The sequence below is a fragment of the Dromaius novaehollandiae genome, chromosome 17 (assembly GCF_036370855.1).
Source record: "Dromaius novaehollandiae isolate bDroNov1 chromosome 17, bDroNov1.hap1, whole genome shotgun sequence".
NCBI lineage: Eukaryota > Metazoa > Chordata > Aves > Casuariiformes > Dromaiidae > Dromaius > Dromaius novaehollandiae.
In genome coordinates, this window is record NC_088114.1 from 10,107,615 (window position 1) to 10,121,332 (window position 13,718).

General features: G+C 64.3%; 1 protein-coding gene across 3 annotated transcripts; it reads right to left on the reverse strand.

The window, feature by feature from the left end:
• Nucleotides 1-254: 254 nt before the first annotated feature.
• TBX1 (T-box transcription factor 1) lies at nucleotides 255-13,261 on the reverse strand. Of its 3 annotated transcripts, XM_064522126.1 has the most exons (9): nucleotides 12,630-13,261; nucleotides 11,286-11,414; nucleotides 10,018-10,435; nucleotides 6,893-6,994; nucleotides 5,649-5,820; nucleotides 5,343-5,498; nucleotides 3,855-3,922; nucleotides 3,540-3,640; nucleotides 255-2,817 (listed from the first exon to the last, which is right to left on the reverse strand). In XM_064522126.1, the coding sequence occupies exons 2-9, from the start codon at nucleotides 11,317-11,319 to the stop codon at nucleotides 2,375-2,377; spliced, it is 1,494 nt and encodes a 497-aa protein (XP_064378196.1). In that variant the 5' UTR covers nucleotides 11,320-11,414; nucleotides 12,630-13,261; the 3' UTR covers nucleotides 255-2,374. The 3 variants fall into 3 exon arrangements, with proteins under 3 accessions (XP_064378196.1, XP_064378195.1, XP_064378194.1); XM_064522125.1 differs by lacking the exon at nucleotides 12,630-13,261 and having other exon boundaries at nucleotides 10,018-10,384; nucleotides 11,286-11,527; XM_064522124.1 differs by lacking the exon at nucleotides 12,630-13,261 and having other exon boundaries at nucleotides 11,286-11,527.
• Between the last annotated feature and the right edge of the window lie 457 nt (nucleotides 13,262-13,718).

The window sequence follows — 13,718 nt, forward strand, 5'->3', positions numbered from 1 at the left end:
TCCATTTCAGCTTAGGACCCCAACCCTGCCCGTTTTGTTGCATAAGGATCGTTATAGCCATAAGCAGCCCCCACAACTAGGCAGAGAGAAGGGAGGGAGCAGTCACCTATGGATTCACTAGTTCCTCAGGCTAAACAAACCATAAAACTACAGTTTTGTATTCCTCCTTATTTAAATGACCTCACTTTGCAGGGGAGGTTTAGACGGATAAACTGACAAACACACACAAGTAATTAAACAAGAAAAGAAAGAAAGAAAGGAGAGGAAAAGCATTTATAAATGTCACTGTCCAATGTCTTTTCAATTTAAATGTAGTAAGATTATCTACACATATCTACAAATATCTACAAGTATCTACATTGTTTGCAGATATGATTCTTTGGTTGTCAGGACTTTTTTCCTACACTGCAACTATCAAGGAAAAAAAAAGGTTTGTATAATCTTTGAAAGAAATAATAAATATAACAACTTCATTAAACGTTTGACCAAAGCTTTGGCACTAACCAGTTTACAGATAACAAATCAAAACTCTGAAATAACAGCGGCAAAGCAACAGAGCACATCAGAGAGCCATTTCCCACTGATTAATAACAAGCACAAGGCTATTTTACATCAACCTTTCTGAGAACATTAATTATGGTTTAGTCAGACACTAAGAATTTCACAATTCACTGCAAATGTCAAATAAAATACATATTTCTTGCACAAGTCTTTTCCATGGATCCAGATATATTTTTTATAACAGAAAAAAAATACAGAAAATATTCACGTTAGCCTGCAATCCCTCCTTAACCCTTCCAAAGAGTTTTGGAAGCCCAAAGCCCGCTGCCAGAGAATGAATAAACATCACTACTAACACTGCCACCTGAATAAGGGAAGGATTGTTTTAAAAGGCATCAGCAAATCATTGCAGAGTTTGTAGTAAAGACGCACAAGCACGGATGAATAGAGAACTTAAAAAAACACTTTTTTTCATAGAATCACATGGAAGAAACAGAAGTGTTTATAATACTGTATACCAACACAGCTGAGGAGCTGCCCAATACCTTCTCTGAACGAGACAAAAAGACTGACATTTGATGACGCATTTGACAAAAAACACAAGCCAAATATTCAAAACACATCGCTGGAGAAATTGTGATGAACAGGCCCATCTTTTCAACAATAAGGAAAGGCTACTGAAGAAGAAAAAAAAATACTTACCAGCTTTAAGAGGAAAGATGCAGCAAGCAGGTAGATGCAGAATAGGTGCTTTAGGACTACTGCAGTTCGGGTCAACCAAATATAAGGGGTGAGGCATTGTGGGAAAAAACCCTGAAGTTCCTCTGAAAGGCACCTCTCAGCGGGAGAGCACCAGGAGCCCAGGGAGGGATCTGGGAAGGCAGTACTGTGGGGCTGCCTCAGGAGCAGCCCCTTTACAAGCTATTGCTGAGAATATACAGTCTAAACTTTGGGGGTATTCCCTCCACTCCCAGGCTAGTTTTTAGATGAAAAGAAGCAGCTGTAGATGGCTGTGCCTTTGGACACATGCTCAACAGCTCAAAAAAAAAATGCTTTTGTGGTTAAGCTGCCCCCATGAACCCTAAAACTCATGAACAGGTCAGCAACGGGAGAGACCGGCATGGATTATATTTCTTATAGTGCTGCCTGCGGAGATCCAAAGTGTTCCCTTAAGTTAAACTGCTTCCCTTGACAGTATCCTAGAAGAACCGAGTCAGTTGTGAACGAGGCCAAGGTAAAGGACACACTTATATCAACACACGCTGAATTACGCTCCAGCCCCGGGGTCCACGGCTGGGAAAACTCCTGGCACTGCCCAAAGCGGTGGCACCACCACGTTTCCACCACGGGGCCAGGTGGGTGGGTGGAGACGGCCCGGGCGGGTAATCGGCAATACCAGAGCCTGCGTTTGGCTCCGGCCATTCACCCCACACTGCCACTGCTCCGACCTCGGCGCTAACGGCTCTATCCCACCCGCTTCCCAGGGGCCCTCACCGGCACACCGCGGAGGTGGGATGGGGTATCCACGGGAACACAGCAGTGCGGGGTAGGGAGAAGGCAGATAACGACATATGGCTTCTTTTATCAAAGTGCAGCTGCGGGTCACGCAGCGACGACGAGCGCCCCGCGCAGCCCCGCCGGCCCCAGGCACGCAGCCGCCCCCCACCCTCACAGCCCGCCGCGGCGGTGGGGGGCGGGGCGGCGGCCCCCGGCTTCCTGCGATTGGGCTCTCCGATTGTCGATCAAGTCAAGCTGGCCTATCAGCTCGTTCGCGAGGCGGGAAGAGAGGGAAAGGCGGGAAGGGGGGAGGGCGGTAACGGTCGCGGCAACGGTCGCGGCGCCGCCAGTCTCGGGCCGGGCCGGGGCGGCGGCGTTATCTGGGCCCGTAGTCGTAGTTGGCGGGGGCGCCGGCCGACGAGTACATGTTGGCGGCGGCCGCCGCCGCCGCGGCCGCCGCGTTCATGTGGTGATGGTGGTGGTGGTGGTGGTGGTAGCTGTGGCCGCGGATGCCGGGGAGCGGGTAGGGGGCGGGCCGGCTCTTGGCCCCCAGGTAGTGGTCGTAGGCGGCGGCGGCCGGCGGGTACTTGTAGGGGTGGTGGTGGAGCGGCTCCGAGGCGGCGGGCTCCAGGCGCAGTTCGTGGTGGGGGGGGCTGGGCCGGCCGCCGCCGCCGCCGCCGAGCGGCACGAGGCCGCCGCCGCCGCCGGGCAGCGCCGGGCTGAGCACGCGCGACATGAGCTGCTGGTGCGCGGCGTCGGCGTGCAGCGGCGTCCCGCCCGCCGCCTCCCGCTCGTAGTCCCGCCGGCTCTCGGCAGCATCTGCGGGGGGCAGAGGGCGTCAGCGGCCGCCCCCCCGCCGCCGGGCCCGGCCCGCAGCGCGGCGGCAGCAGCGGGGGCAGCGGGCCGTGGGGCAGCACCTTCCCGCCGCGCTACGTGGGGCTGCAGTGACTGACGAGCCGGTGCACGCCTGGGATTTTTGCAATTGTGTAACGCTAAACAAACACAGACTTCCCTTTATTTTACGAGCCCGGAGCGTGCTGGAAGGCCGGCCTCCGGCTGTCTCCGCGGTTGTTTGCTCTCCGTAATGGAAAAGGAGTCGGGGGGCAGGGGTGCGCTGCTAGACCCGGCCGTGGCTCCCGCGGGGGAGCGGGTCTGCCCCGAGCACGCTGCCGGGCTGCTTTCAGGGGGCAGCGCGAGGCGGTGCGAGTGGCCCTGGCTACATCTCTGCCTGAAAAGCTAAACTTTCAGCCAAAAAGTCTAAAATGGGACACTAAAGGGAAAGGATGGTGCATTTCAAACAACCTTGCTACTTTTCCTCACATTTAAGCACAACAGCAGTGAGTGTTTTGGACCTAATAAAAGTGAACTAGGCTAAAATGATGTCTATTTTTATTTAAAAAAATAGACATCAGCGCAAAGCTTGTTAGCAATGGGGACGTGCCGGGCTGCGTGCCCGCTGCAGCGAGGCTGGCTCCCAGCAAGCGGGGTGCTGGCTGCGTGGGCAAGTGCGACAGGCAGGCCCGGCCGCTCGCGGCACTCACCTTTCTCCGTCCCGTTCTGGTGCGCGGGGGAAGACACCGGATTCCGGGATCTGGCAAAAGCGCTCATGAGAGGGAGGGCGCCCGGCCTGTGGTTCCTGGGCCTGGAAGAGGAGAAGCGATACGGCGCTATCGCTCCAGCTGAACGGATGCGCGCATGCACTGCTGCAGCGTGGTTGTGTGCTGCAGCTGGCTCACGAGGCCTGACCCAGCGCCTGCTGCACACGGTGCACGTCTTGTATAAGTGTAAATCGGCAGGCGTGTGCTAAACCGGGGGCGAGAGGGGGCTGGTTGTAGTCAGCGAAGCAGCAGCCTTACCAGTCCTCAGGGTCGCAGTCTCTGAATCCCTTGGCGAAAGGGTTGCTGGCGATCTTGAGCTGCGTGATCTGTAAGGAGAAGCGGGGAGCAGTCTGAGTGGCACACGCAGGGCTCCCCGGTTAGGCGGCGAGCGTGTCCCCAAGCAGGCTTTCGGGGGTCGGTTGTTCCCGGCGTAACGGGGGGGCCTGGGGGGCCAGGGCCCTGCTGGAGCGCGCTCTGCCGCCGAGCGCAGACACTTGCTTTCCCTCTGTTTGAAAATGCAGGGTAGGAGGCTATCTAATACGAGTTCAAGGCGAAGGGAGAAGCAGCCCGAGCCGGCTGCGAAAGCTGTGTAAATGCACTTGTAAGAAAATGCCACATTATATGGGTCACCACCAGAGCAGCTAAGACAAATCACTGGATAAATCATACTTATGTATTTATTTAATTCGCCAGGGAGAAGGCAGGACATTTTCTATATTTAAGCAAATCCACGGATAAAGTATGTGATTGTGAGTTTCCGGAATGGGTTGAAAAACAAACTTTAAGCCCCTCAGTGACAGTTCCAGCCTTAGAGGTCAAACTGATAGAAAGCAGGAGAGAAAGAGCAGCTGTCCGGAGCCATCAGGCAAATGCCAGCTGGGGAGGGACTTGGAGCCCCTTAAAGGCGCAGCCGGCCCGGGCTGTGCGGGGAGGTCGCACGCGGCCGGAGCCCAAATTTTGGGGGACCCCTTGGGAGAGGTTTGCTCGCAGCTATTGCAAAAAGTGGCATTGCCGCGGGCTGCTCACGAGCGGCCCCACGAATCGGCGTGGGCACGGCCGAGACGCTCAGCCCCTCGGCCGGGCCTGCGGCATCGGTGCGGAGCAGCGCTGAGAAAGCCCTGCTATGAAACCGTGTTAGCAACCGTGGCTGGGATTCCTGCTCTTTCCACTATGCTGATGTGATTTAAAGAAGCAATGGGATTAACTGCTGCCCAGAAATCCACGTCGGATTAGGGGAGAGGGAGGGTTCCCCCCCCCCACCTCACCCCACACAATTGTATTCCGGAGAGGAACGGACCGGGAGGGCGGGAGGGAGCCCGGAGAAGTAAGATCACAGATTTATCCAAACAAATTGTGAGTGACATTTCGCAGCGGGAAGCCTGTAGTTTCCCAGCTAGCCGGGTCTCGGGTTTACATAGGTAATGACGTCCCCCGGGCCGGGGCAGGCTGCGCCGGGGCAGGCACGGCAGGGCTGCGGCTCGCGTCGCCCCTCGGTGCGCGGCTCTGCCGGGCTCCCCCGGCTATCGGGTTCCTCGAGCTGCCCGAGAATGGGTTTAGCAGATGGGGAGGAGGGACGGGGGGGGGGATACCCCCGGACCCCGCCGGAGGGCACCGCGGCCAGCCCTGCGCCCCAGCGCCGCCGCAGGGGCCCCGCTCCGCGCTCCCACCGAGCGCCCCGCTGCAGCCAGCGCCCGCGGCCGGGCCGGGCCGGGCCGGGCCTCTCCGCTTCGCCCCGGCGCCGCTCACCCGGTGGTTCTGGTAGGCGGTCACGGCCGTGAAGCGCGTCTCCTCGAAGACGAAGGTTTTGAAGTTTTCCTCGGCGTATTTCTCGCTGTCTTTCCGGGGGTCCACGTAGACCACGTGAAAGCGCGGCTGGTATCTGTGCATGGAGTTCAAAATGATCTGAATGATAAAACGAGCAAGGAGACAATAACTGATCCAGGCGGAGCATGGAGAGGGGCGCGCAGCCCGGCGGCCCCGGTCCCGCGGGGCTCGGGGGGCCGGGCCCGGCTCGGCCCGGCGTCCTCCGCCGCCGCTCCCCGGCCCACTTACGTGCCCGTTGTCATCCAGCAAGTTGTTGGTCAGCTTGAGCTTGTCGAAGGACACGATCTGCTTCATCCACTGCGCCCCCTTGGCCGGGGAGTCCGGGTGGTAGTGCACCCGGCCCGGGGTGGCCGGGTCGGCCTTGCCCGCCACCAGCCAGGAGGAGCTGTGGAAGGCGTACCTGCCGGGGGGGCACGCCGTGAGCCCCGGCCCGGCGCCCCCGGGCACCGCGGGGTCCGGCCGCGGCGGCCGCTTCCCCGCCCGGGCGCTGCCGCGTCCCGCGGGGCCGAGCGCTCCCCGGCAGCCGCCCCCGCCGCGGGGGGAAAGTAGCATTTTATCAGATCCCCGAGGGGACTTGCCGGGGAGGAATCTGCGGGATGGAGGAAATTTCTAGCTACCTGCACAGCTCTGGGAGAGAAGCCACAAGTGCTCCCTCCCTCTACAAAAAAAGGTGAAAGGCAGCCCTCTGCACAGCAGCGCTCTGGCTCCGAGCGAAGAGGGGAAATTTATGTGCAGATTAATAGCAGGTCCAGAGTTTAGCAGCCTTGTTTCATTCTTTCAAAGTACATATTCAACAGTAACATTTAAAACAGAGAAACCAATCTTCTATACACGTGTTTACTTTAAAAGCCAGTGTTTGCACAGGGGGAATTAGACACCATTGGACTCGAGCAGAAACATTACTTTTTAAAGATATACTCAATTGGATGTTATATATCCCACTTCCCTTGACAAGCAAACATTTCTAGGACGCCCTGAGAATTTGGATATCTGTCTAAATATTTATATATCGGACCCTGCGATGCATACGCCCGCTGCCTGTTCGGCGTCCTGATCTGAAACTAAATGCATAATGCGCCTTTCACTGTCTTAAAATTAAGGGAGCTGCAGGGCAGCCCGCACCGCTGCCCCGCGGCCGGGCTCGGGCAGCCGGGGACTTTCCGCGGAGCAAAACCCGCTCTCTGCCCCCAAAACGGGCACCACGAGCGCCCCAGGCGGGCACGGCCGCGGGGCCGTGCAACTAGCTAACTAGGTGGGGGTTTTTCGGGGGGGGGTCCCAGGTGCGCCTGCCCCCGCGCAGATTTTGCGCCCGACCCCTCCAGTCGTTGCGCGAAATTCAAGGGGGTCACGGAGGATCCGCGCCCGGCGGAGCCGCCGCGGCCGCGCCGCTGCCAGCCCGGAGCTCGTTGCGGGGAGCCGCGGGCGGCCGCAACCCTCGTGCAGCGCCGAGCACCGCCCGCCGCGTTACTTGCCGGTAGCGCTTGTCGTCCACGGGGACGAAGTCCATGAGGAGCATGTAGTCAGCCATGGGGTCCATGCCGAAGATCTTCACCTGGAAGGTGGGGAACATGCGCCTGGCGCGGAGAGGAGAGAAGCGGAGAGCTGAGCTGGGGCCAGCGGGTGCCCCGAGGGCCCCCCCGCCCGGGTCCCCGGCCCTTCCCCTCCCTCCCGCTCCCCGACGGGCGCCCCAAGCGCGGCTTCGCGCTCCCCAGGCGCCGACGGGAGCCGGGGCGGGCTGGGGGCAGCGGGGCCGCACGGCCCCCGGGAGCATCCGCGGGACGAGCCGGGCCGCACTGCTGCTCCGCCGCTGCCCGGCCCGTCTGGGCCCGACGGGGCGGCTTGTGTCGCACACGCAAACCACCCGCCGCGGCGGGGGGATAGAGCTTTGCTGCCTTCCCCTCCGCAGACGGGGACACAAGGGGAAGAGTTTCCTTCCCTGCCTTTTCCCCATCCTGCCGCTGCTCTGCTGCAAGGCAAAGCGTCCCCCGGGCACCCCGGGCACCGGCTCCGGCCCTGCCCGCGTGCGACCCGAGGGAAACGCGCTCCCGCGGCCGCAGCTTCTGCTCCCAAACATCTCCCCCCGTTTTAAAGCAGCGATCAAAACCCAGCAGCGGGTGCGCGGAGCCCGCGGGACGGTGTCCCCCCCCCCCCCCCCACGGCCCCCGGCCCTGCCGGCCCCGGGCGTCTCCCCGCGACCCCCCTCCCGGCGACGGTGCGTTGCGGCAGCGCGGTGGGGCCGGGCCGGGCCCCCGCACCGTCGCGGGCTGCGGAGGAGAGCGGAGGGCGGCCGGGGCCCCCCAGGCAAAGGCCCGAGGCGGGCCGCGCCCCGGGGCTCTGCTCCCCGCAGAGTGACAACCCCCCGCCGGGGACCTGCCCGACGTGGGGGTCCCACGCCCCGAGACACAATTTTTCCGAGGGGCCGCGGGCGAAATGCGAGGGGGCTGGGCCCGGGGGGGGGGGGGTGGCCAGGGCGGCCCCCGGGACAGACCCGAGAGGGCCGCGCCGAGGATGCGCCCTCGCGTCGGGGCTCGCTACGGCTCCGCTTGTTTTTTGTTCGATATATTCTTCACCCGGTCAGGAAACCCCAGCGAGCAGGAGCAGGGGGTATTTCGGGAAGGAGGTTTGAACCCGCTGAAAAAAACCCAAACCCCAAATACCCCCCGAAAAACCAGCCCCGCAAAGCCGGGCCCCATGACCCCCCCGGCCCGCCCGGCCGGACCCGCCGTGCGCCTCTCCGGGGCGCTTTCGTTCGCGCCGCCGCTGTTCCCCACCGAGCAGAGGCCGCCTGAGCCCCGAGCCAGGCACCGGGGGCCCGGGCCCCGGCTCCGCGGCCGCGCAGCTCCCTCCACCCCGGGCCCGCCGCTACCGGCGACGGGCAGCTCGGTCTCCCCCTCTGTAACGCTGCAGCAAACCCCGGAGAACATTCCCAGTCGCCCCTTCTGTTATTATTATTTTTAAAGGTGTAAAAAACCCCATTAGCTCCAGTTCCGGTGTTTCTTGCTTTAAAACGCAGTTTTAAAACAAACAACCCGAGTCGATAAGACCCACCTAGACAAACAGCGAGGCCAGCCCGGGGCGCGGGAGAGACCAGGCTGCGCAGCCTCTGCCCTGCGCCTTTTCCTGACGGTTTTACCCCGATTTCTTCTGTTTTTTACCCGCCTGCCCGGAGATTTGTCGGTATCATTAAATAAACGAAGAGGACGGGGGGAAAAAAAGAAAAAGCAAGCCCGCGGTTTGGATCGGTTAGTTCCCTTCGGGGCCGTCCGAGAGCGGGCTGTTTGCAGCCCTTCGCCGTCCCGGCGGGGCGGAGGACGCGGCCCGAGGAGCCGCCGCTCGCGGAGAGCCGCCGCCGCCGGCCCCGGGCCCCGCGAAGGCAGCGCGCAGCCGGCGCCGGGCTCCGCGCCGCGGCCGCCGCTTCCCGCGGAGAGTCGCGCCCGGGCTCCCGCACCAACGCGCCGCAGCGCCGGCCCCGCCGCCGGCTACATTTTCAGCGGGCACCGGGTTGATTTTTTTTAAATAATACAACGCTATTTTTTAAAGTATACTATATAAATATACTTAAAGCAGCTATATAAATATACTTCATTTTTCGCACCTTCAGGAGCCTCAAAACCGCCGGCGGGAGAGCAGCCCCGGAGCGGCGGCAGCAGCGCTGCCGGGCCCTTTCGGCGCGGAGCCCGGGCTGCTCCCTCGTCCCCGGGCACCGCGGCAGCGCCCGGCGGTCACTCCCGGCGCGCACCGAGAGCGGCCGCCGCGGAAATTGATGTATTTATTTTTCTGTTGTTTTTTCCCTCCCGCCCCGTATCGCTTTAAATCGAGGGAACAAGACAGAGCCGGAGCGACCCAGGAGGCAGCGCTCGCGGGGGACGCGGCGGCCCCGTCCCTGCCCTGCAACGACTCCCGCAGCAAAGGCGCTCCCAGGCGATCGCAATTAAACGCGGTTAATTAACGAGCCTAATTTCCCCCCCCACACTCCTTCTCCCAGATGTTTTGCTCATTTCTAACGCGGCCGGATCAGCCGCTTCCTTTGTTCCCGGCCGGGAGCGGGCCCGGCCCCGTCCACCGAGCCGCGCCGCGCTGAGCCGAGCCGAGCCGAGCCGGGCCGGAGCAAGGCCGAGGCGAGCCGGAGCAAGGCTGAGCTCGTTATTCGATATTCGGGAAATGCAATATTCCTGCGGGACGTTTGGAGGTGTAAAACAGCCGGAGCCGCTGTTTGTTTTCAGTCCCCGCCGAAAGGGGAAAATCTGTCCCGGCGATAAAAGAAAACCATTTAACCGCAGGTTGTTCCTTCGCTCCTGGCTGCGCCCCGCCGCAAGGACCGGGCCTCCGCGAACGCGGCCGGCGGCGGATCCCGCGCGGGGCATCGCAAGCCGAGGGCGCCCGGCGGTGCCGGCGCAACCAGCGTCTTTCGGCGCCGTGAAACGCTCCGCGGAGCGCGCAAGCCCCGCGCGCCCGGGCCCGGCCCGGCTCCGCCGCCTCCCGCTGGCGTCCAGCCCCCGGCGCCGCGCAGCCCCCGAGGAGGCGCCGATCGCGCCCGGGGGGAGCGCGGGGCTCGGAGGGCCGCGGCTCGCTGCCCGCCCGGCGGCCCCGCACTGACCTGCCGGCCTTGGTGACGATCATCTCGGTGCCCAGCTGGTTGAACTCGTCCCACAGCGCCTTCATCTCCAGCTGCACGCTCACGTTGGCCACCTTGGGGTTCTTCTTCACGGGCGCCTTGGCGGCCGCCGGCCCCGCCGAGCAGCCGGAGGCGGCGGCGGTGCCCTCGGGCGGCTCCGCGCCGGGGGGGGGCGGGTTGGCCGCGGCCCCCGCGAAGGGGTAGCCGTGCTGCGGCGGCGGCGGGTGCTGCTGCGCCGTGCAGGGCTCGTAGTGCGGCGGCTCATGCTGCCCGTAGGGGTCCCCCGGGGAGGGGGAGAGGTGGTACCCCCCGGAGGCGTTCAGGCTGCTCAGGCTGTTGGCCGTGAAAGCTGCAACATCGCAAAAATGGGACAGCTGGGTGAGCCAGGGGCTGGAGATAGCTGAAATCATTCCAAAAACAGGCGGTCAGGGCTCGGCTCCGGCTCCCGCTCTTCCCCCCCGCCGCCAGCTCCGCGCCGCTCCGCGCCGCTCCGCGGGTGCCCTCCGCCTCCTGCCCCGCGCCCGGCCCACGGGGCGCCTCCCCCTTTCGCTCCGCTCGGCCCCAGCCGCGCTCCCCCCGGGGCAGGCGGGGAGCTCGCTGCTCCCGCTGCCTGCCTGCCTGCCTGCCTGCCTGCCTGCCGCGGCTCTTTTTTTCTTCTCTCCTTTTTTTTTTTCTTTTTTTTCTCTTTTCAAACCCCAGAGATCTGCCAAGAGCCGCGGCGGTGCGGAGCCGCGTTATCTCTGCAGCAGGCCTCCCTCGCCGCGCACGAGCCGGGACAAAGCGAACTCCCTTTCCCCCTCCCAAAGGAAAAAAAAAAAAAAAAAGAGGAGGGGGCGGAAAAACCCGCAGAATGAAACCGGTTCTTATTTCTCCGTAACTAAGGTGCTGCAGGTAACGTCCCCCGCTCTGGAGGCGCGGGGACGTGGCTGACAGGGGAGGGCGGGTCTGGCTTGCAGGACCCCTCTCCGCGCCTCCGAGCCGTCGAGGGGACGATGGGGACGGCAGCGAGGCGGCGGCCCCGGCCGCGTGACAGCCGCCGGTGCCCGGCGCGGCGGCGGCTGCGGGGCCGCGGGAGCCGCCGGCGCCGTCGGAGGATGCTGCGGCCGAGCCGCCCCCGCAGCGGCCCCGCTGCCGCAAACCTGCGGCCCCAAAGCAGCGAAACCCCTGAGCGAGGGGGGCGGCGGGGCGGGGGCGGCGGGGTCCGGCCCTGCCGGCGCGGAGCGGGCGTGCTCGGCGCGGCCGGCACCTACCTTCCATGTCCCTGGTGACGGTGCTGAAGTGCATCTTCTGCGGGCGGGGGCCGGCGCGGGCGGGCTTGCAGCGGCCGCCGCGGCGCTCCTCCAGCGCGTCCTTCCCTGCTCGCTCGGCGGCGGCGGCGACTGAAATCAGAGAGGCGATACTGAAAGCATTTGCCTTGGGAGACAGAGGGCTGTTTTCGTCCATAGGGGAGACACCAATGCAGGAGCAGCAGCCGCGGCAGCCTCCCACCACGAGCCCCCCCTCCCACCCCCTCACTCCCCTCCTTTCTACCGCACCATCCAGGGAGGTGCGAGCGAGACCCCCCTCCTTCCAGAAAGGGGGGGGAGGGAAACGAAAAAAAAGAAAAGAAAAAAATACCCAAACAAAAAACAACCCAAACCCTCTCCCCCCGCGCTCGGGAAGGGCGTTGGGGAGCAAGAAACTTCCCCAGGGCCCTTTGCAGCCAGCGCCGGGCACCGACGCGGCCGGATCGAGCCCCGCCACAGCGAGGGAACCGGGGGGAGAAAATAAATAATCCAACCGATTTATCCCCGGGGTCTTAATCCCCCCCCCCCAGCCTCTTTCCCTGCGATTTATTAATTTATTTCCTCTCTTCCCTCCCCCCCAGCCCCCCCTCCCGCTGCACGTAGGGAAAGTGGCTCCCTTATAGGCGCTTTCCCCCGTCCCGGGGCTGGGAGGCGTCACACGGAGCCGGGGGTGTTTGCCTGCGGCGGCGGCGGCGGCGAAAGCGAAGTGAAACTGCAGCCGCGACGGTGTCAAAGGGCCGGGGAGGCCCTTCCCCGCCTCCGGCACGGCGGGGGCCGGCGGGAGGGATGTGCCGCGGGGCGGGCGGAGGGGCCGGCGGTGTCAATCACGGCGGCGGGAGCCGGCCGACGGGAAGGGCCGCGCCGCGGATGTCCGGTACCGAGAGGGGATCGCTGCCTTCCTCCGCGCCGGCTCCAGCCGCGGGGCTGCGGCGGGCCCCGCTCAGCCCCGCGCCCGCGCCCGGGGACTTCCAGCGGCGCCGCCGGGGCAGGAGGGGACGGGCACGTCGGGGGGCGCAGGCACCGCCGCCGCCTCGCCGGAGCGGCACGGGGGAGCTCCCCGGGCCACCAGCCCCCAAGTCACAAGCAGGCGCCGGACCGTTTCCTTGGCCGGGGAAAACAAACAAACAAAAAAAACCCCAAAAAAGCGGAGAAAACGGAACGCAAACGGCGCGGCGGCGGGCGAGCCCGTGGCGCGGCCCGGCGTGGGCGCCCGCGCCGTCGGCAGGCACCTGCCCGGCTCTGGCGGGCGGCGGGCGGAGGCCGCGCCGGTGCCCGTCCCTGCCCCGCGGAGGGCGAGGCGCTACTCACCGGCCGGCTCCGGCCCCTCGGAGCGCCGCGGCGTCGCCCGGGCCCTTCCTCCGCATCGGCACGGGCCGAGGTGGCGCGGCCGCCCCGCCGGCCCCGGCCCCGGCGCCTGCGGACGGGCGGCAGCGGCGCGGTCCCGGGAAAGGCCCCGACGGGGCGGGCGGAGCCGTGGGGCGCGCCGGTGGCTACCGCCGCGCTGGGGGTTGCATAACCCGGCCGGTGCGCGGAGAGCCGGAGTGAGCAAGCGGGTTATATATAGCTGCCCCGTCTGTAGCCTGCGGGGCTTGATTCTTCTGTTGAAATATTATCTTTGGATGTGGTAAAAATATTTGCCGAGAAAAATCTAGACTGCTCGTACATATTTGAGCATATGTTCCTGCAGCTGAAGGCATAAGGGCAGAACGGGACACGACCGCTGCCTTGTTGCTGCTGTCAGCGCGTTTCCCGGCCGGGCGCTTTCCTGCCCCGGCGCTGCGGGCACGCAGAGGGAAAAGCTCCGCCGGTGCGGAGCCGCGCTGGGAACCGGCCGCAGTAAAAGCGAGCGGGGAGGGGGGGTCGCTGGGGAAGCGAGGGGCGAAACTGCCGCGGCGGCGGGGGAAGCGGAGCAGACGCGTCCGAGCTGCCAGCAGCTGCCGGGGCGGCCAAGGCAGAGCGGCGGGACGCCCCGGCCCCGGCCCCGGCCCCGGCCCCTCTCGCAGGCCCCCACGGGGTCACACGCGTGGCAGCGGCTCCGCGGTGTGTGTGTGGGGGCGAAACAGCCCCAAATGCCCCAGGGCGGGGACCCCCCCCCCCCCGGGGGAGCAGGCTGCGCTCCCCTGCGCTGCACAGGGACCTGCCCCGGCCTCGTCCCCGCTCTGCCCCCGGCCTCCCGTTGCTCTGCCCCCGTTGCGGAAACGCCGAGGGCTCGAGCGGGGGGAGAGGGGCCGGAATCCGCGCACCCCCGCCGGGGACACACGTCTCCCCTGCCCCGAAGTGCGGCCGCCCCGGCGGGGCGAAAGGCAGCGGCAGCACCGGGGAAAAGCAGCGCTTCGCCTCGACGCCCGCGGCCCCCGACGGCAGCCCCGGCGCCGCCGCCCCCTCTGCCCCCCGCAC